A 23145-nucleotide genomic window follows, 5' to 3' on the forward strand; every position below is an offset into this window, starting at 1 on the left:
TAATATTCAGCATTCATCATGTTTGTCTTCTCACTGTCATCTCATCACACATCACAGTCTACAACTTCCTCATGAGGGAAGAAGAGGGGCAGGCACTGATCTCTTCTCTGTGGTGACCAGTGACAGGTCCCAAGGGAGTGGCGTGAAGTTGTGTCAAGGAAGGTTTAGGTTGGATATTAGAGAACGTCCCTCACCCAGAGGGTGTTTGGGCACTGGAACAGGCTCCCCAGAGAGGTGGCCACAGTGCCAAGCTTGTCTGAATTAAAGAAGCGTTTGGACAATGCTCATGGTGTGACTCTTGGGGGTGGTTCTGTGCAGGACCATGAGTTGGACTCAGTGATCCTTGTGGGTTCCTTCCAACTACACATGTTCTGTGATTCTGTGATCTCAGTTTTAGCTTTACTAATCCGGGTACCTTTTGGGACTGAGAACAAAGCTAGGAAGGGAATAATACCAGAATTTTATATATGAGTCTGGGTTTATTGTTGAATGTGTGGAATATAGAAATAAGACTTTTCAATGCAGTTTACTTTAAAAAACACAGTATTTCTTTTTATTGTATGGTTTGTTTGTCATTCTCTTCCTTTTCTGAGTTTAGATGTTTCATCACGGCATTTGAGATCAATTGTAGTTGTTTTCCCTTTGTTTCTGTTAATAGACTTAACAGTAATAGCAAAAATATTGAACTGTTTCTTTTCCTGTAGTTGCTAAACTGTTTCTTAACCCATTCATCCTCAGCAGTGAGGCTTGAGAGCCAAAGGCTGGGGAAAGCTGTGTTCTCTAAAATGTCATCAGAAAAAGGGACCAGATTACTCCTAAACAGAACACTTCAGCTGTGCTAGGCTTAAAGAAGATTCAGCTGTTCTTTTTTTTTGTTGATGTTTTGGAGCCCTGATCCACTCCAACTCTGTTTTTCTTGATATATAAATATATATATAAAAGAGTCCGCGAAGCTAAATCATTTTACAAGTCCTTGTATTGCTTTATTTAACAAGGTGGTTTTTTGCTATCTGAAAAATTCTTATCTCTTGAGACATCCATCTGAAAAGTACAACTTCTTACCTAACAAAGCAAAACTGAGGCAGTTCTGTTTGTTTTTTTTTTTCCTGACTAAGAACTTTCTGCCCTTTATGTTGTTGCAGCAACATACCACTTCAGTGAATATGCATGCTTTTTGTTACATTTCTTGAGGTTCTTCCTAACCTTCATGGTAGCAACAGCAGATTTGGCATGTGTTTGCCTAGGGTTGGGGTTTTTTTTTAATTGAAGAGAAAACAAGATGTCTTTGGAGAAAAAAAAAAAAAAGGAAGAAAGAGTTGCAGCTTGTTAGGGAACAGTTTTAAGCTTTCCATACCCTTTGAAAAGGTACATGCCAAACTTTGACTAGTAAAACTTTTTAATTTTTGTGGGTGATAATTATACACATCTAAGTTACTTTAGGTATGGCAACAAAATCAGTTTGTTTTAGTGTCTCTTCTAAAAGCGTTTGCTCAAGTCTTAACACATGTTGCTTAAACATGATGATTGTAATTTTTGCAGGTTTCTGTAGCTGCTTCAAGTGCTGGAAGAGGATCTCCAGCTGTAACTCTAGTGCAGTTGCCTTCTGGTCAAACTGTTCATGTCCAGGGTGTCATTCAAGCCACACAGCCCTCAGTCATTCAGTCACCACACATGCAAGCTGTTCAGGTTAGCTCTTTTATTGTTACATTTTCATGAATATTTGGTACTTCATAACTCTTTTCCCAATCCATCTTCAGTTTCTCTTCATTCCTACCAGTGCTGCAGGATTTACTCATATGGCGCAGGAAACAGCGGAGGGAAAGGTGGCAAACATCCAACCAGTAGCAGCTCTACAAGCATTGTGTAGCAATTCCTTAATGCTTCCTGTTTATCTTCTAAAAAATGGTGTCTTGGACCTCTGCACTTACGCAACAGCAAATTTCTGTGATAACGTGGCCTTACTCTGGTGTATCTTGCAGTTTTTCTGTTTTGTTAAATTCTGTGAACATCACGTTTCTAATAAGACTATGAAGTCATAAATTTTCAAATATCTCATATTTTGTTTTTGCAAAGGATCTGGATGTAATGAAACTACACATAAGAGTCAAGTGGCTCCTTGTTTTCAGCTGGCCCTGTTAGAGCATCAGGTATTGCTTTTTGTGGATGTGGATATGTAGAGACCAAAAATACAGGCAGCCTCAAAATAAACATTTATGTGGCAAATGTTCACATTTCAAGTTGCTGGTATTAGAAAACAGGGGTCAATGCAAAATATATAAGACTTTTCAGAGCTTTTAAGTAGTGAAAAAGATGAGAGAGAGAATGAATTTACAGTGTTTTGAACATGCCTTGGTCTTCCATTGGTGTTTTTCTTGTAAGCTAGGAAGACGTTTGCTCTATTTTTGTTAAAATCTGATTGGGAAATGTCAACCTAATTGTTTTTTGCAAATAGAATTGGTATCTCTGGTAAGACAGATGATACACCTGTTATGTGGGAACTGTTTTACCTGTGGTTATTGACAACACATGGCTTTTCTTTAACATGTTGCAGTCTTCTTGAAAAGCTGTCTTTAATGTTAGAGACTTCTTAGTAACTTTGGTATGATTTATATTAGAGAAAAGGAATAAAACCTTGGTCAGATAATGAATACTTTATTTTTGAGCAGTAGGTGTAGATGATGGAACCTTGAAAGGTTTTGAAATTCAAGGTCACTATTGAAAGAGGTGCAGTAGATGTCAACAGACTGTGTTTTGGTGAAACATGAAGTCAGATCAGAGTATTCAAAATAATTACTGGTTTTTAAATTGGAATTCTTTCTAACTGTAATTTACCAGAGTAACCTTTATGCTATAAGCGTATTAGTAATTCTCAGTTTCTGTCACTGCTTTTCTTCAAATCAGTCTAGTCAGGATATACCTGCAAAGGTAGAGGACTTTCTTCAAAGCTCAGAAGGAGCAATTTCTCAGGAATCTCTTGCCAGCTTCTGCTGTGTTGTCTTAGGGGAGTGGAAGTCAGCTCTTTGTTTTATTGAGTGAACTCTGGCTGTCTTTCCTTTCCCAAAGGAGTAGAAAGAAGAAACTATTGTCCCAGTTAATACTGACTAGTTAGTTCCAGGTTTTTGCTTTGGTTTCATTTGAGCTGCTAATGGCAAATGGAATAACTCTGTAAGAAGGGCTTGAAGTTGCTGTAAAAGACTCCATTACCGAGGGTGTTGAGTGCTGGTGTGTTCCTCTTCAGTGCTTTATCCTGACATCTGGCATTTCCTCCAGATAATTTGGCTTTAACTTGATATCTTCCCTCTGCCAGACAATGGGGAACTTGGGATAATTATATCACTTTAATAAAAAAAGTATACTGAAGGTTGATGCTGAAGCTTGCGTGACCTCTCCCTCAAACACCTGCAGCTCCCAACAGGAAGGTGTTCAAAATTTTTGCTCATAATGCTGCTGCTTTTTGGATGAAAAAAAAACTTATCTGTGTAACATTCCCTATTGTTTTGTTAATGTTTTTTTGCTTGTAGGAAGATTTGAAGTTCAGATTGTTATTTGACTTATTGCTTGCTCACCCTGTTGTGTATTGGGTCTTGGCAGACTAATGTGAGTTTGAAGTTTTGTTCCAATGCAGATAAAGTTGAAGTAGGTAAGGTTGTAGTTTGAACGATGTCCAGGAAAAAAAGACAATGGTTTCTGTTTGTTAACATCGTGGATATGGTTGCTTGCTCTTACAATGCTCTGAAATGTTAGTTTCTCTCTTTGTCATGATGAAAATTATAACTTCTGAAATTTCTTGCAGAAAATGTCCTCTTCCACATTAAAATTCTTAAATCATCTTGTGATTTCCTTACCTTCTTCCCAAAATATGTTCCCAACTTCTTCAGCAACTTTCACAAACTAGTGGGGGCTATCGATAACCCTTAGTCGAATGTGAAGGTTGAAAGGCAACTAAAGATCTGGTTTTCCTGCTGTTTTACCCTCCACTCCCTAGCAGAATGAAAATTCTGTTCTCAGTTAGGATGCCCAAGCTCTTGGCTGTGCAATACTGTCTTAGTTTTGAAGGATCACTGAAGGCACACTGGGAGGGAAATTTCTTTCAGGACCCCTCTCTGCCTCTCAGCACCGGTCCATCCTGCAAAAGGAGAAATACAGACTTCTTGAAGCACCTGTATCTTCTCCAGTCAGCTCTGATGTCTGCTTTGGAGCTGTACCTTTGTACACATGCAGAAGTACCTCTCACCTTCTATGCGGCAGAGAGGCAGACACAGAGTGAACTGATGATGTTTGCTGTATATTACCCAGCAAAATGAGGCTGTGACAAATATTTTTACATGGAATTGGAATGTAATGAAAATAAGCGAAGAGACAATTCTGCAATTTTATCCTGCAATAATCTGTAGATCCTTCAAGGCATAGTTCTGCAGGTTTGAGTTGAGGTGACCCAGGCCTATAAATTTCCAGAACCTTCCAGACAGTCATTTTCTGTTGAGATCAAGCAGATTTTCTTTCTAGCACTGAACACCGAAGCCTGGCAGATGCATTAATTCTAGAACTATTCCTTGACTTCCCTGAGTAGCTTCTGCTCCCTGGTCAAATACCTGAGTCTTCTAATCACTTACATCATGTTTGCTCAGTGCTTTAGACAGTGCTTGGTCTGAAACTGCAGTCTGGTCTGTCTTTATGTGAAAAGATTTTTTTATCACAGTGTTTCAGTTTGGAAATCTTAACACACCAATAGTTCTCAGTAGTTAAATGAATCCAAGAAAATGGTGTGTTTTCCTTGTTCAATAATGACTTTCAGTTCTGTGTAGTAATATAGTTGGTGGTCAAGAATGTGATTCAGCCACAGGCCTTTATGTTGTCTTGGGTAATTTTAAGAGAAGATGTGAAAATACTAATACTAAAGGTCTGACTAAATGAAACATTGTAAACTTGTCAGGTGTTTCTAAAACTCACACAACATTGCTAAGCATTGTCTGTGTATTTATGCATATGTGTTAGTAAATGTAATAATTGTGTACATTTAAATAAAGTTATTTTCTAAATAGCTATGTTGTGTGGAGAGGCTTTTATATTGTATACTATTGTATAAGGTACATTGGTGAATTATTTTGTATTTTAAATGTTTAGCTTCACTTTAAAAGCTAAACAAATTGTATAAGATTTTTATATTGAAAGAAGTCTGTCTTCAGTACTTTTTGTAAGTGTCAGTCACAAAAAAAGTAACTTGGATTATTTTGACTTTTTTCTTTTTCAATTGGAAAATGTCAACGAAGTGGCTATGTCTGTCTAACCTCATAATTTATTTACTTTGGAAAAAAAAGGCTGAAATCTGGTGTTAGTGATAAATAAGTGCATCAATTTCCTATATGCAAACACGGAAAGAATTTTTAAAAATAGTATTTTACTCTGTTGCTATCTTCTTTTTTTTTTTAATGAAGTTATGAATTTCAGGAACTTTGCTATTACAGGTAGCATCGATTGCAGATGAAGCTGCAGTATCAGAAGTGATAATTGATTCCCAAAAACGTAGGGAAATACTTTCAAGAAGGCCTTCATACCGGTAAGGATTTTTTATTTTGGTTTTGCTGGTCCTAAAGGCAGCTTATATATTACAGCAAAACTGTCTGATAAAAGCCAGTTATTTAGTTTTCTTATGGGTATGGGTTTTCAAACACATAAAATCACTTACATTCTTTTTTAGAAAAATTTTGAATGAACTCTCATCAGATGCTCCTGCAGTAGCAAAGATTGAAGAAGAGGAGAAGTCAGAAGATGAAGGAACTCCTTCTGGTATTTCTGCCACGGCCATGCCGACCAGCCTCTATCATACTAACACAGGGCAATACCGTATGTTTGCACGTGTACTATGTGATGTTGCAGAACATACATAGCACAAATTGCTTTGTAAGAGTCTCATAATGAAATAGGGGTGTTGGATTTTGATGAAGAACAATGAGAGCTTCTGTATTTCTAAATAACTTCAATTATTATATTTAATTTTTCCTGACATGGTCATTGTAGACTTTCAGTTTGTTTCCTGTAATGTTTGTTAGTTGCTAAATTTAGTTCTTCTAGAGTTTCTGTGCGTTAAAACGTGGAGGTGAAGCTCAGGTGAAATGAAAAACGTTGACACTTTTATATGAATGTTCAGCGTTTTAAATCATTGCAGTTTCAAATTCCTGTGATTTGCTATGTATTAGTGCTATTATGTGAAATGACAATTAGACTTTTTTTAATTGTAAGCTTGGAGTATGAAATTTTTTGTTAACTCCCAATTTTTGTTCTTAAATGAACTATGTCTCTGTCTCCAGTTGTCAAGTATGAACACTTAAACTTCAGAACTAACCTAAATTGTGATTTCCAACATTTGATACTTCATCCAAATGCGAGTTAAAAGTTAGATTCGCAGTTCTATTCTGGATATTTTTAGAGTTTAGGTTTCTTAATCATAGTTTCTTCTAGGAAACCAGAGTTGTACTTTGACTAGCAATGTCTTGCAGGAGATGATTCTTAGTAGATTTTTATTTGAACACAGCCATAAACCATAGGGATAGGGAAGTGTATAAATGAATAACGAGATGCATATTTTTTGCTTTCTTGTTCAATCAGACATTTATTTGTGAAAATTAAGCAACAGAGACCCAAACCAACAGTGTGCTTGAACAACAGAATCCACAAAGATTTAATGAAATCTCATTTCTCGTAATTTAAACTTGGCTATAAGCCAAGCTTGGAAGATTTCTGGGTTTTTGCTACTTTTTCTTTGAGTAAGTTATAGTTGTAGCCTAGAACATGTGCTATGTATTTAAGGTTCTCATTATAATGAGGCATTGCTCCAGGATGCAGTGTCAGCCTTCATGGACTCTCTTGTTTCTGGCTCCAAAACTTTGTTTGAAGAACTTTGTCTTCCTGGAAATGGTTTTTCTGACCCAATTTATTTGTTTATTAATTTGATTTTTTTTTTAATTCAGCATTGTAAGTTAAAATATCACCCATCTTTTGCTTCAGTGAAGTCTGTGTGTTTTAACTCTGTTTAGAAAAAATTGGTACCAGGTGGTAGCAAGGATAGTCATTTCTTTGTAGTAGAGCAGGTCCTAATTTGGAATTGTACTGTTGACTTCTAGTCCTTACATGTATAAAGCACAGATCTGGAGCATTTCTGAGGTGTCCTGTTGGCTGCATGTGATCCTCAGGAACTGCTGTTAGCTAGAACCAGGAACTCTGTGCGGGAATGCAGCAACTTGTGTGTTGATTTTAAACTGGATATTATGCAGGTCACTACACATATCTAATTTATCTTTACATCTCCTGTCAATAGCTCTTTACTTCTGCCTATCATTATTATGCCTGAGCATTCCTCTCTTCCTGACCACCATTGTTTGCACAGGCTCTCCTGTGCAGGCACCCAGCAGTTTATGCATTAAGCTTGTAAAGTGTCCATGGCAGTGAAGAACTGGTCTTGCAGTGTCACTCTGGCCATCTGTAGCGTGCCCTGATTGAAAAAAAATGTCATATGTTACTGCATTTGCTGGTTCCTTATTTTTCTCTACTGTTCTCTCTATTCCTGCGTTCAGGAAAGGCAGTTTAGTTGAAAAGATCATTTTGACTGTATGTTAGTGTCTGGATGTCTGGGATGACTATTTTTGGAATAACTTGATAAGTAAATTTTTCTGGAAAACAAATGTATTTTTTTCTATTAACAGCAGTGATGGCTGTTCTCCACTTTTTAGCAGCCAAAATGGTATGTTGCCATGGTTTCCAAATATCTTTTTCCTCAGAGCTTCTTGGCTTTGGCTTATGGAAGCAGACAGACTGATAGGCATGACCAGATAAAATGTCTTTGCCTCCATCAACATATGTGTTATCTTTCTGTCAGGGGAATGAGTGGTTTTACACAAGGCACTGCCTTGTGTAGGAGCGTTGTAGCCTCATTTGACTACGAACCTACTCGGTTGGCTGTAGTTCTGTCATGTTGGTTATTTCATACTGAAAAAAAATAGTTTCTTCCTCACCTGTGGTGGTGGTCTAATGTGCAAGAATTGTTTGTTCTGTTGGAATGTGTGAATCAACCTCCCCACCTCCCTGCCTACTTGTGCATATCATGATGATCTGCCTGAAAAGATGCAGGGGAAATGAAAACCATTAGTTCTTTTGCCATCTGTTTGGGTTACTAGCTGTCTTAGGAAAGCGTTTTAACAATTGGAGAATTAAGAAATCTTTTGGGAAAGATGAGCTTTAGTTCCCTTTCCTGTTTTGGGAGGGAGGGAAAGGTCTGATTTTTTTTATTTTTTTATTTTTTTCTCTGGTTTAGAGCAGTTGATTGCACTCAGAGAGTGGTATTAGTATTGTCTTCAGTCCTGGCTGGAAGATGGTACTTATACCCATCCACCTTCAGGGACTGTCCAGGAAAGTTCTAGCTTTCTTCAGAGAAAGCTTTTGGTAGAAGTTTTCAGTAGAGCTCCAGCACAACCACATGTGTGCAGGGGTTGAGATCAGGCAGTGAATGGGGGGATGGGCCGTGTTTTGTTCTGGGAATATGGCAGGAATCAGTCCTGTAGGGGAGGCAGTTACTAGAATTAATTCACTCTTGTTTAGAAAGTCCTGGATTGTGATCTGAATAAATAATTGTAGTACAGATGTGACATAATTGTTTACCCAGACTCACTGTGGAGCCAAGAGCTTTGTTATCGTTCTGTGCTGATGTTTTACTGCTCAGGAAGCCAAACTGACTGGGTTGTATGTGGTATGGTTCTGTGATGGTGTAGACATACTATTTTTGGTGCTAACTCTTGAGAGGCAGGATTTGACTCTGTGTAACTTCTCTGGGAGGTAGAGTTGACAAATCCTGCTGCTCTCATCCTGGACCTTGCGAAGAACACAGAATACGATGATTTACTTCTCTTCCTTCTCTCTTTTTCACCCTACCCCAAAATGAGGCACTTTCTGCTTTGGAGGTCAGACCAAAAAATCATCTTGCTCTCTTCACCCTGCCACCCCCTTCCCCTGCTCCTTAATGCCTTATGGAGCCTGTGTGCAGTCCATGTTAGTATGCTCCTGCATTGCATGTTCCCCATTCCAAAGGCAGGACTGGAGGTCCATGCTGAACCCTGTTTCAGTATTACAGATAGGGCTCTGAACTTCATTCAGCATGGGAGGAATTCCATGTTTTGCCCTAAAGAAGCTAATTTAGCTGCTGGGATTTGGCAATCTCAGTGCTCTTTGAATTGTTTATATCTGAAGTTGCACTTTCAAGATGCTCTACTGTTGTTAAAACAGAACCATTGAAATCAACTATCTCCAAAATTCACATAAATCCTGTATTCAGATAAGCAGAGCTGAACCTTCAAGAATGTCATCAAATACTGTGAATCTGACAGAGAATTCAGAGGAGTTGGCAAGCCTGAAGCTGACTTTAGTCTCTACTTAGTCTGACTTCCGTAGCATCTCAGATCACTAATACAATCACAATGTTTGTAGTTTAAATATCTTTTAGGGGAGAGAGGAGTTTTTTACTTCTTGGGAATTGGGTTCTCAACTAAAAATTTAAGGATTGTTTTAATTAGCATAAGAGACATGGATTTGGCTGGTGGACCACTTGGTGGATAAGGAATTGACTGGATGGTCACACTTTGACAGAGTAGAGGGGTGGACCCGTGCAACCCTTGCTGAAGTCCAGCAAGGCCATGTGCAGAGTCCTGGATGTGGGTTGGGGCAATCCTGAATGGAGATACAGGCTGGGCAATGAGTGGATTGAGAGCAGCTTTGCCACAAAGAACTTGGATGTGGTGATGGATGAAAAATGGAGTATGAGCCAGCCGTGTGTGCTTGTGGCCCAGAAAGCAAATCCTATCCTGGGCTGCATCAAAAGCAGCATGGCCAGCAGGTCAAGAGAGGTGATTCTGCCCCTCTGCTCTGGCGAGACCCCACCTGGAGTACTGCATTCAGCCCTGGGGTGCCCAGCACAAGACAGACAGACATGGTCCTGCTTGAGCACATCCAGAGGAGGGCCATGGAGATATCAGGGGCTGGAGGCCTTCCCTGTAAAGGCAGGCTGAGAGAGCTGGGGTTGTTTAGCCTGGAGAAGAGAAGGCTCTAGGGAGACCTGGCAGTGACCCTCTAGTACTTAAAAAGGGCCTACAGGAAAGATGGGGAGGGTAGAGATAGAATGAGAGGGCAACAGTTTTAAACAGAGAGGATAGATTTAGATTAGATATTAGGATAAAATCTTCACTGTGGGGGTGGTGAGACACTGGAACAGGTTACTCAGAGAAGCTGTGGATGTCCCACCCCTGTAAGTGTTCAAGGCCAGATTGGATGGAGCTCTGAGTAACCTGTTCTAGTGGAAGGTGCTCCTCCTGCCCATGGCAGGGGAGTTGGAACCAAATGATCTTGAAGGTCCCTTCCAACTCAAACCTTTCTATGATTCTGTGACATTTCTGTGTTTAAGAAAGGCAATGCTAATTTCAAAAGGAATATACAGTTAATAATGTCTCTAGGGAATTGCCTTTTTTTCTAAATATGTGATTATGACAAGGAATGCAGTATGATTTTTTAATGGAGAAAGTATATTTGTATTTTCCATATTGCTGATTACGTGGGTGAAAAAAATCCCACTTTGTTCTATTTCTCTTCTTACATAAATATTGGACTCTTTACAGCTTTATACAACTTCGATAAATGCTGTTAGGCTAAACTTACTCTCACATTAAGGAAAGGATTGTGAGTGTCAGAAGACTTTTTCTTCCTTTGTTCGAGTGTCCTGGGTTTTGTTTTGTGGGAGTCAATAAACATAGCTTTTATTTTTATTTTTTTTTAAATAACTTATACATTTGTGTTTAGAACAACAATGATTCTATATGGCTAGGAGTTACTAATTTTTTAAATTATATTAACACTATTCTAGGAGAGTTAATATTTCTGGAAATAAAATGTGTTGAACATGGATTTTTATCTGTTATACGGATGGCATGTACTGCAAAACATGCTTTATATTTGTGGAAATCAGTATTAACATTATCTAAGTTTTATTGTACACTTGATCTTTAAGCGAGGAGAGGACCAGGATTCCTATCAGACAATGTTTATTTCAAAAAGGGAATTTTGCTTTTTAGCATATGTTATCTCGTCCTATTGCCTAACTTATCTTTTTCTTTTCTGTTTAGTTACTATATCTCAAGGTGGTACAATCCAGACAGTGACAAATTCAGGAGCTCCTCAGCCGGGTGCAACCATTGTGCAATATGCAGGACAGTCATCTGATGGCACACAACAGTTTTTTGTTCCTGGAAGCCAAGTTGTTGTTCAAGGTATGTCTTATTAGTCCAATGCATTATAATTTTTTTCATAGTAAGAAATTTTTCTTAAAAGGTTTTTTATTGTGTTGACATTATTGCACTATTAAATAAAATACTTATGGATAGCAAGATGGAAGATAGTCTTAGAGGGGACTCAGGTTCTGTGCTCAGTAAGGCAGCGACTACTTTTGCTTAGAAGCAAGAAATAATATAAAATCACTTTCTGCTTAGAATTCTCTTTGAATTCTCTTGTCCAGATTTTTGAGACTTATTTAATTGGAATACAGGTGCTGCTACAAATGGAAGTGAGATGCTGAAGGTGCACCTCATTTAATATATTAAACTAATTTGTTTTTTTCAGCAGTTAATCTTATTAAAACACAAATTCTGAAGTTCTTGGGATATGTTTAGTGCAGAGTGTTCTTGCAATGTATGACTTGTTATTAGAGGGCAGGTCCATAACTGAAGCTAGTTTTCTCACTGAAGAGCACTTTGAAGGTCCTATAAAATGCACACATGAGCTGAACTGTGAATAGTGAGTTCTTGGACTTACTGTAGTTTGTGCATGATGTTTTTCCTTCCGCTGTTCTCAGCCTTTTGGTAATGCTGGGGAAGCTGGAGAACCAAAGGTCTCCTAGATTTTTATCATTATCAGGGAAATTGGATAATGCTGATGAAGACCTTTGAAAATGGCAAAGAGATTTCTCTGTGGAGTCACTAAATTAGTAGCTATGGAGGATAGAGGGAATTTTAAAAAATTTTTATTTTATTAACACAGAGAGGTAGGAAAGGAGGGCTGTATGAATGCTCTCATAAGCCAAAACAGCTATCTGAAATAAACTATGAGAAGAGCGAGAAGGACTTTAAATATGTATTCATGGAGTGGATGGAAGTCATCGAATAAGTGTAGGCACAGATATCTGAGGTAGTTGGTGAAGTCCAGGTTGAGGTGCTTTATTTTACCTGCTATGGATGTTTGAAGTAAGTTCTGTCTTTAGGTGTCTGTTTCTATTCCTTTGCTGTAAAGGTAACCAAGAGTGTTAATAAAAATAACTAAATAATGTAGAATATAATAAATATAAAATATAAATATAAAATTATAAATACAAAAAAATAAAAATATATAAAATAATGTAGATATCTGAATTTGTTGAGACAATGCGAAATAGTGATACAAAATTTGAGTTCTTCCATTGTGTCTGGTTAATTCTTTGCTGTAATGCATTATCATCCCAAGACTTCTCAGAAGCATTTCAGGGAAGTTTTAAGACTATCCTTAGCCAAATGTTAGTTTTTATGGTGCAGAGAGTACTGTTATAATATCCCTAAATGTTACTATGAATACATTCTTAGCAAAGCCTTAAGACCCACATTTGGCCGTCCCACAACCAAATTTCCCACTCTAATAGTACATGTTTTCTATGCATGTACCTACACATCCCTTAAATGAGAGGCTGTAGTGTTTTATAGGCATTGCTTTGATTGTTCAGAGCTTTGGGGTCAGGGCAGAGAGAGTAACTCCTCACCTGTTTCCAAAAACTTCCCAAGTCTATGAGGAGTCACAGAATTTAAGGACTGTATCTGGCAGCATTTCAGTCCTTGGGAATTTCATTTGACCAACCTTCCTTTACAGACTCTGTTACAGAGTAGTCCTCTGACAGGGCTAATCAGTCTCAGTGATGGGCTTGACAAGATGGAATATCTTATTGAGTGTCTTTCCTCTGATGGAAACATTCGAAATGGATTCAGAGACAGTTACTGAACACCTGCCATATCATGTTTCTGGCAGCTTCTAGATACTTTTAATGACATTGATTTGTTCTCTGTCCATGGTCAGAGAAGTTGACTTCCTGGAATCCTCTGTTCCTTTGGCTCAAAGTCCAGTGCTTTAGGGAGGCTCCTAGCTGTTGACACAGAGGAAAAGTGCTACATAATGTATACAGGGAAGAGTACAACCCAAACAACTGAGCATGACCTTGAATATGATGAGAAGATAAAAGGCTTGAACTTACTATACATGCTATTGATACTGGAAAATATAAAAAAAAATAAATCTTTAATTAAAAAAAAAGGGTATATAAAGAGTGTGGAAGCACCTGAGGATGTTTACAGTGATACAGTTATATGTAGTCAACAAACCTGAGTTATTCAGGATGGAGTGAGACACTGGAATATGGAAGTGTCTGATATGTCCTTACTACAGGTCATCTTGCCTATGCTAGAAGGTCTGTAAGAATATAGTTTATGAGTATTTGTCATTTATGTACACTGTGTAGTTGAATTGTGATATATTGTCATATATTGTAATAGCACAGATTATAATAAAAAAAACATTCTTCTTAATATCTTTCCACTTATATATATGGTAATAATTTATAATAATTTTGGATAGGTAGCACATAATTTTTTTTGTAATAATCATGGAAGTAAAGGAAATAAAAAATATAACAAATATTAGTCCCAGGGCAGAAAAGATCTGATTCAGAATCTTTGATAACATATATATTGATACTTTTTTCTAAAGTATTTGTTGGTGAATCTCATGTAATAATGGATCACATAAACCCTGTACTTGATATTTTCTGATAACCTGTGGTGGGAAAGAATATTAGGAGAAGAGGGCCAAAGGTGTTGATCAAGCTGAGTGACATTATGTTTGCTACAAGTTTACATTTGTAGGCAAAATAAGAGTCAGATTTAATGTCTGGACAGTTTCTTAATGCAGGTTAAGGGGTTTTTTTGCTAGCTGAAGAAGAAGAAAGTTTTTGCTTATTAGTGAAAAATTAGTGTAGAAAAGTTGTAGAAAAATCATTCTGTTGAGATCTATGTGTATTTTCATTATATGGTCAATGATACTTGAGATCTGTGGCTTGAATTTCTTGTGTGCTTCAGTTCTCATCTTCTGTTCATATGATCCTGAAGTCTTGTAATCACAGAATGTTCCTTCTTTTACATTGATTCTTCCACTGTTGCCATCCAGCTTAGTTTCACAGTTGATGAAGTACCAGTCTGGGTTTATTACAGACAGGGACCTTAGACATTCACCATGCCCTATGTGCAGAACAGTGCTTGGACTGTTGGTCTGAAACTTCTTTAAATTGATGTAAATAAGGAGTAACTCTCTTAGAGCTGATTTTTTTTTAATTTATTTTTTAAAATTGAGTCAACCAGATCTCTTGGACATATTTTGAAAAGGGAGGGAAAGAAGAGATAGCAGTTACCCAGAGTTATTGTTCTGCCTGAAATCATTAGCATTAGGTTGACTTACTTTGTTGGATCATTCTTTAATCTTTTCTGAAGCTTTTAACCGAAATTAAATGAGTGGGTTATTGGTTACCCCACAAAGAAGGAGCTCTAGCCTTTCATTTACCTATTTGTTACAACTTATTAGCTTTCCTGTCTCGCATGTCTGACCAACGGAGTTCTCTGCCTTTTAGTGGAACTGCTCCAATCAAAACAATTGCATGTCTGTGTGGTTAAAATGTCCTTATTTTCTATTCAATCATGGCTTTATCATTTCAAGTTATTAGTGAGTGCTACAGCAATGTTTTTAATTTCTGTCAGACAGTGCTGTGAATTTTCAATCTGTACTTTACAGCCAGTGTTGTGGTGAGTGCTTTCTGTAGCTTTATGAATAATTCAGGGAAAAAGAACAAAGCTAGGATTATAGAAATATGGAAGAGGAAAAAAAAAAAAAAAACAAAACAGGTTTACTGGAAAAGGAATTCTTTGGGCTGCAGTTTCAGTGAGCTGTGCCAGTGAGAGAGCATATTAATGACAGTGGTAAGCAAGTGAGGTCACTGTGATGTCAGTGCTCTTGCTTGTAATCCTGCACATGCTTGCTAGTTTGGAACAGTTCATGCTGAGCTGTGGCAGAGGAACAGGAGAACTGTGTGTGCAGAAGCTGATCATGGCTGTAACAGGAGATGAAACAGGTAAAAATTTTGTTTCCTTTTACATGGTATTTTGTATGTCTAAGCAGATTTAGTTACTATTTGTGACATTTTCTTTTGAACCTGTTGCTGTAACTCTTTCATCTCTCAAAACTCATACAAATAGCTTGTATCTAGCTCGTGTAGGATTTCAGGGCAATTTTAATAGTTTCAATTGGAAAACAAAAACAAAAAATCACTTAGTGCATGAGTTCTTGCAGAGATTAGTTCAGATAACTAATCTTTACCGCTTGATGCAAAATTTTGCTGAAAAAAAGCCGCCAGTCTTCTTTTGCATTTTTCTTTATTGTGGAGATAGTAATATATGCTACTGTGTTTATAGTTGCTTTTTGTTTTGTAAAAATGACGCTGATTTTTTTGTTTATTTGTTTAGCAATAAACACTACAGATTTGATATCTGTAGGCTTAAGCCTTACTGTAAAGAAAAGGTGTGCATTGTTTCAGTGGTGTAAATAAACCCTGTGCTCTCATGATGAAAAAAATACGGATTGCAAATAAATTTGAGAGCAATAATTCTAAGTATTGTAACGCCTGCTTGTTTTCTCCTCCACTGTTAAAATGGTCTGTTCCTCAGCTAATTGAGTTCAAAAGGCTGACGTCATTAGATTTCCTGGAATCGTGTTGCAGTAGGGAACTGGAAAAGTTAAACTCCAAACAAGATACACATTGACGTCAGCTCCAAGTCATGCTGCGATTTAGTCAGTTCCTTTCTGCTTCGTCAATCGCCTCCGGCAGCTCGGGAGCTTTAACTACTTCGCAGCCGGCACAGGCTCCTAGGTGCTGCTGCTCGGTCTGGCGCACGTTGTTTGATTAACCCACAGATAAGTATCTTCCGATGTTTTTAATGCTCAGAGGAGTAATGATTCGTGCCCTGTGTAGCCAGTTTAGTGGTGAAGTTAAAAACCCTTTGATAATCAAGTCCCACCATTATGACTCACAGAAGGGGAGAATAGACATAAAAATACATCAGGCTTTTTTTCTCCTGGATAGTCACTGAAAGAACTGGAGTGCAGGGATGCTTTCTTGTGTTCAGCAAACTACCTTTTTTTTTTTTTCTTTTTTAATTGTCAGAGCTTAATTTACAAGGTCCTTTGTGCTCATCTGGATGTGGTCTGTTTTGTTTTGTTTTTTTCCTTAGTAGTTGTTTTTCATCTGTTTCTCCTCCTGTTAATAATTTTCTTTTTGTAAGTCTCAACTGAAAGCTTTGGGTTTTCAGTGACTTTTTACTCCCTTGCAATTTTAAGGAGCTGAAAAAAAAACAAACCAAACCAACAAACTTGACCTGGGGCAGCATGTTAGGGAACTGTGCCAACTGAAGGTTTGTTGCTTTGTTAATAATCTCAGTCCTACCTCTGGTGCCTTAGGAATTACTTTAAACCCTTGTGAAGTTTCATTAGAAATGACCACAGAGGTTTGTCAGTCTGGATTAAGGTGTGTGGGATATTTTTCTCAGATGCCAAAATGTGTTCTTCTCTGTCATATAGACACATTACTAGATTTAAAATACTCTTGGTAAAATAGTTTATTCCCCCTGCTTAAAGCTCATTTCACCTTTCCTAAGGTATTTTTCTGGGGATTGCAGTGACATTGTAACTTTTTGAGATACTGTACAAAACACTTTGCAGTCATTAAAAGTACTGATTTGCAGTGAAGTGTCATAAAGCACATATTGCTGCTCAACTAAAAGATATTCTGTCAATGCTGTGCTTTTTTCTTTTTTAAAAAAACAGTGATGTCTGGGTTTGCAAGGTCTGTACCACCAGAATGGTTATTTATCTGTGTTACCGTGCTGGCAGGTTTATAAGTGAGACAACTGTTAGGCAAGGACAGTCACTACCGGGTCCTGTTGTTACTTACAGTGGTGTTTGCTGATCCCAGCTGAGATAGGGAATCACTTCTGTTAAGCCTTGCTGCAGGTACATGATCACACAGAGTCCTCTTCACAACAGCAGCAGTAAGTCCTGTTCACTGCCATCTGAGTGTAAATCAAACAAAGGCAACAAAGGAGTTGGTCTTGCCAGGCTAAGGTGACCTGGGTTATGGGGTTTTCCTCATGACTTGTTTTACAAAATGGCTTGCTTGGATTTAGCTAAAGCAAGCTAAGACAATATCTCTTTATGCCTAGTGATGAGGTAGAAAAAGGTAGATCTTAACATAGAGTCTGTAGAATATATGTAATGTGGCCAGCATAAAGGTGAGCCTGAGGAGTTGCTAACATTCCATTTTTATAAATAGTGAGCTGAAATATCGTTCCATTGACATGACTATGGAGAATCTAAAGAAAGGCTTCAGTAATTCCCCTGTAGATGTACAAGACAACCAAGTCCTGTGTTCATGGCGGCTGCCTGTCAGTGCTCACAGGGCTGTTCTGAGCTGATTTCTCCCTCCCTCCCTCCCTCCCTCCCTCCATCCCCAGGGGATTATCCAGGTCAGTTCACTGGTCCAGTTCATCTTGTAATTCCACAAACACTTTTACCCGCAGGATGGAGAGTTGGGGGAGGTTACAATGGGTTTAAGCTGATAATGATTTTAGGACTTGGCAGTGGAACTGTAGCCTAAACACAACTTCATCCTGCTTTTTTTTATTTAATTAGTGAAGCACCTGTGTTAATATAATAAGAGTAATACTATCTTCTTATTTAGTTTAGTTTGTTCCCCTCTGTAGTTGATGCTGCTTTATTTCTGTACCTGTCAGCCTCCCCACAATGTTTCTGTCTACATATTATTTTTCCAAGTTGTCCTAGTTTCAGCTGGGATACAGGTAATTTTCTTCCTAGTAGCTGGCACTGTGCTGTGTTTTGTATTTAGGATGAGAATGATGTTGAGAGCACACTGGTGTTTTAGTTGTTGCTGAGTAGTGCTTGTGCTCAGTCAAAAACTTTCCAGCTTCTCATGCTCTGCCAGTGAGTAGGCTGGGGGGTGCACAAGAAACTGGGAGGGATCACAGCCTGGACAGATGACCCCAACTAGCCAAAGGGCTTTTCCATACCATAAGGCATCATGCTCAGCACGTAAACTGTAGGAAAAGCTTGTCCAGGGACTGCTGCTTGGCAACAGTCAGGGCGGTGAGCAATTGCTTTTCATTTGCATCACTTGTTTTTCTTGGGTTTTATTTCTCTTTCTTTTAGTTATTCTCTTTTTCTTTACATTTATTATTGTTTTATTTCCATTATTAAATTGTTCCCATCTCAACCTATGAGTTTGCTTACCCCATCCCATCAGAGGGGGTGGTGGGCGGGATGAGCGAGTGGTTGTGTGGTGCTTGGTTGCAGGCTGGGGTTAAACTATGACACACAAGTTTTTCCATTATTTGACTATTGCTTGAAAGAATTAAAGTATAAATTAATTGTAGCATAATAGCCTCTGAAACATCGTCTTTTATATTCAGCTGTTTTAATGAAAAAATTTGAAGTTCTGTTTTGTAATAATATAAAGTATTTATGGAAAGGAACAGATGAGTACTTGCTTAGAATTTAAAGAGGGATATATTTTTTGTTTGATTCTTTTTCTATGTCAGACAAGTCACAAGTGCTTAGAACTTTCACAGTGTTTTAAAGTTGAGGTACATCAAATAGGAGCAAAGTACATCAGAAATACAAAAATGAGGTGAGACTATCAGAAAAGTATCAGTTTCAAGGAACATGTCAGATCAGCATTTAGCTTGAGGAGAGCTCAAAACTGGTAAGCTCAGGAGGTGAATCTGAACTTTTGCCCTCTGACTTACTGTACAGCTACACCCCTTCCTGTGCAGCCACTGCTACCTCCTCTTGGTAATGCCACAGCATCCTATCTGTGGTCATCACGCTCCTGTCCTCATGAGTGCCTGTCTGTTCCTGTTCATTTTAGCAACAGCAGCTCCCACTGATTTTCCAAGGGTTGCCAAACTGCTGCTGTAAGAGGAGGAGGGAATGTAAGGCTTCTACTGTGGCTATCACAAGGAAGGAGGAGAAAGTTGTCTACTGAAGCAAGTTGGCTCCTGAAATTTGTCAGAGAACAGGGTAGCATAAAAACCTCAGTGGCTGCAACAGCAGCACCATCTTTTTGTGGGATTGTGCAAACAGGAAATAAGTGTGGATGCTTAAACTGTTTCTCAAACAGCTTTCCCCATGTTGTTTGAAGAGAGCTATGTGGAAACTTTCACAGGATGGGGTAGTGGGGCCACATGCTAAAGAAACTTAGATACTTTAAAGTCTGGAAATAAACGCTATTAAGGTAAAAAATGTATTTGTGACATTACAGACCTGTGAAATACTCTATGGATCAGGCATCCCAGATAACTCACTGACAGAAATCTGTTATTTTCAGAGAGAAAACTTATGCATGGTTATTTTTTGCCATAAAGTTTCAAATATGTTTCTTTTATATAGCTGCCACTGGAGACATGCCAGCTTACCAGATTCGAACTCCCACTACTACCTTACCTCAGGGAGTGGTCATGGCAGCCTCACCTGGGACTTTGCATAGTCCTCAGCAAATGGCAGAAGAGGCAACACGCAAGAGAGAGCTGAGACTTTTGAAGAATAGGTAAGACTGTACAACAATTCATAATCAGGTTCAAAAAAACCCCCAAAACATTCTAACGAAATTTTGTTCTTAAGGTCACGAGCACTGCTTGTAATTGATGAAGGGAAGGCAGGAAATTCTTGGTCGGACATTCCACCTCCTTACAGCATAGAGTATTGGCTGTTGACTCTGGAAAGCTAGAGTTGACCATATCCCCATGGATTTTTAGTTTGAAAATAGTATGGTAATGCAGAAATCAGTATCAGATCATTTTTGTGATGATCTGGAGTTGTGCTTTTTATCGAATTTTAATTCCCCTCCTCCCCCACTTCTGACAGGAAAATGAACAGGATGGGCTTTTTCATTTTGAAAGATCCCAGCGAAGAATTGGTTAGGAAAATATCTGAGGATCTCATTAGTAGCTGTCCATTAATGATGCTGTGAAGAGGACTTATTCTAGGATGGAATGATAATTATAGACTTTTCTAAATACTTGACTACTGGGATAAGTTACTTTGCAGTGCCCCTGTAATTTTGTGAGGCGTATTTTGTGAGGTGGCTGTATATTTTTTAATTAGGTGGCATGGACTTGACTCAATATCAGTCAAGTTGTAAATATCAGTCTTTTTCTGTGCATTCTTCGTGCTATTCTTAAGAGAGAGTCTGTCTTTTTTTAAATGTGTGGCCATCTCTATCATTGGCAGATTAATAGAAAAAATACTCTGCTGTGCAGATTTCTAATACACTGACTAACCACTTGCCTTATGATTGAATTAATGGTATTGCTTTGCTCTCATGCCTGTCCTTTATTTTAAATTACTCATGAGAATCACTGCATTGTTGTGCTTCCTTTTGTTTCTCCTCTCTTCAATTTTAAAACTAGTGCCTATGCTATAGCTCATAACTTGCCAAAACATTACTCTCATGGTTTGACAGTTTATCATGTTCCAAGGTGGTAAAGGAGTGGACTCCCAGTGCTTCTAATATTTCTTCTGGAACTGAATGCTTGTTTAGTCACATGCTCTGAAAACACTACTCAAAGTGTTTCGCTTCAGTATAACAGACTTCTGAGCAGAACTATGAGAATGGCTTCAGGCTATCATTTGCCACCAACAAAAAACATAGATACGTGTGAATGTGCTCAGATGGCCAGTTCTAAAATGCTAATAAATTGTATTTGTTTGGGCTTAAATTTTACTGTACGTTGTTATATTAAGGCAAAAATTTAGAGCATGTTGTAAACTTGGCATGTAGCTTTTTATCTGAAGAGAGTAGTGTTATGCTTGCATTTTCTGAAAGTAAATTCTTTGGGTTTGGTTTTAAGATTGTGATGGCAGAAGACAATGCTCCCGATAAACACACAAAATGGAATGTGACTGGAAGAAGAAATGCTGCTTTCCATCCTAATGTTTAGTACAATTCAAGTCAATACATTATCATTTACTCACTATTTTTCTCAGTTCTTCTGTGTATTGGTTCCATCTTTGGATTTGGTGATGCATAATTAGTTTCAAGTTTTTGTTGTTTTGAATTGTATTTTAACTGTGTTATTGCTTTTGGCTGTTACCCGATGTTCTGTTTGTGCAATCCAGCAGTTGGTTGTTGTTGTTGTTGTGGAACCACAGGGATTGCAGGTAATTGCATTTATCCAGTCTTTGCCGTATTGTGGCTGTTCCTGTAGTCATTTGCCTTGTATTGGTTCCAGGGAAGCTGCCAGAGAATGTCGCAGAAAGAAGAAAGAATATGTCAAATGTCTTGAAAATCGTGTGGCTGTGCTTGAAAACCAAAACAAGACTCTCATTGAGGAACTCAAGGCCCTCAAAGATCTTTATTGTCATAAAGCAGAATAACTGTCTTTCATTTGGACCTCGTTTATTATGAACTTTAATCAAGGCATGAGAGGAAGCAATTCTACAGATTGCCATATGAACTTGAGAAAGAGACACTTGAGGCCCTTGTGGAACCCAGTTTTGCTTAGTGTTTTCAGACTGATTTGGGAGATGTTCCAAAATTTGGAATTCTGTCATAGTCTCCATACTCTGCTGAGCTTTCTAATGGCATGCAAATGGCTTTTTTGTTTGCACTTTTTACTTCTGCTTTTTGCAGGGAAGCTGCTAAAGAATGTCGACGTCGGAAGAAAGAATACATAAAATGTCTGGAGAGTCGTGTTGCAGTGCTAGAAGTTCAGAACAAGAAACTTATACAGGAGCTTGAAACCCTAAAAGACATTTGCTCTTCCAAAACAGATTAGTAAAAATATTTATTATACTGTGAACTAAGATATGTCCAGTTGCTTTATAAGACAATACATAGCCAATGTGAATTATGGCTTTCTCTTTGTGTCATTTATATTATATTCCAACTCCTAACATTCCTGAATGCTTTCCTGCTTTTTGTCAATTCATAGCTCTAATTTCAGGTTTTTCATGCTCCTCCCTTCCGTCTCCCAAGGAGCCAAATGTTAAAAAATATAACAGAGTAAAAAAGCGCATAATTTCTAAGAGCTGTTTCTTTGCCATATATTTACATACTACTTTTTACATGTTACTGAGTGTCCTGCACATAGAAAATATTTTACAATTGTTTTAGATGAATCATAAAGATGATGCATCCAGTAATATGACAAAATCAAACCACCCAAGGTATCTCAGGAAAGAGTTTATAAAAGAATGTTATGATTATATGTATGTATACTAGCATACTAGTCTACAGATGATTTTATGGCATATTTTTATATTAGTTGCTTTGTGGAAAAAAAGTATTGTATTGCTGTCACTGAGTGCCATGGTTAAAGATAGTTTTTAATAGAACCATGTTGTTTAACCTGTGTAGTGTCTGATTTCCTTTAAACACCTGGTGGAGCTGCTTTAAAATCCATGAGTATCTGGAAGAGGACAAAGGAAAAAACCACACCTAAGCTCATGACATGATGCTAAGCATATTGTAAATACTTGTAAGAAGCTCTCTGTTATATGGCTGCTATCTAAATTTTCTGTAGTCTGCAGAATATTTGATTTGTTAGAGGTCTGTATATCAAAATTTAAATTTGCATCCTGAATACTTCACATTCTTGATTCTGTACACCGGTGGACAGTTGCCTGTAGCAAAGACTGATGGTGCAGTTTTTTCACAGTTTCAGCAAACTAGTGAGTGATGATAAAGGTGTCCTAAAGAAGGAAGCTTTCCAATAAACAGTAACTATTTGCTGATTCACTGGGTTCTTAAATAGCCTGTAGGTGAGAGCTGAAGATCTTTAAAATAAACCCATGCTTAAAGTAGATTACAGCTCTTGTAAATGCAGAATGTGCCACTTTCCATTGTGCTCTGAAAGAAAATAGTGCTTATGCAAAGTTGCTTCTGAGTATTTCTTTAATTCAGGAGTGATCTAATTGTTTGTT

At 37.9% G+C, this 23145-nt stretch overlaps 1 protein-coding gene across 9 annotated transcripts in view; it reads left to right on the forward strand.

The window, feature by feature from the left end:
• The window catches only part of CREM (cAMP responsive element modulator), a 36781-nt gene extending 14211 nt beyond the window's left edge, over positions 1-22570 (forward strand). For 2 of the 9 annotated variants that reach the window (XM_027906711.1, XM_027906709.1), the window contains 6 exons: positions 1540-1686; positions 5466-5557; positions 5699-5844; positions 11160-11303; positions 19612-19768; positions 21453-22570. In XM_027906711.1, the coding sequence (XP_027762512.1) occupies positions 1540-1686; positions 5466-5557; positions 5699-5844; positions 11160-11303; positions 19612-19768; positions 21453-21597 (831 nt within the window). In that variant the 3' untranslated portion in view covers positions 21598-22570. Of the gene's footprint in view, positions 1-1539; positions 1687-5465; positions 5558-5698; positions 5845-11159; positions 11304-15092; positions 15227-19611; positions 19769-21452 lie in introns of those variants that run through there. The other 7 variants (XM_027906713.1, XM_027906715.1, XM_027906710.1 and 4 more) reach the window with 6 other exon arrangements.
• Positions 22571-23145: the final 575 nt, after the last annotated feature.

This window comes from Empidonax traillii, unplaced genomic scaffold (assembly GCF_003031625.1).
Source record: "Empidonax traillii isolate 1590-97213 ecotype Southwest subspecies unplaced genomic scaffold, ASM303162v1 scaffold1345:size128070, whole genome shotgun sequence".
NCBI lineage: Eukaryota > Metazoa > Chordata > Aves > Passeriformes > Tyrannidae > Empidonax > Empidonax traillii.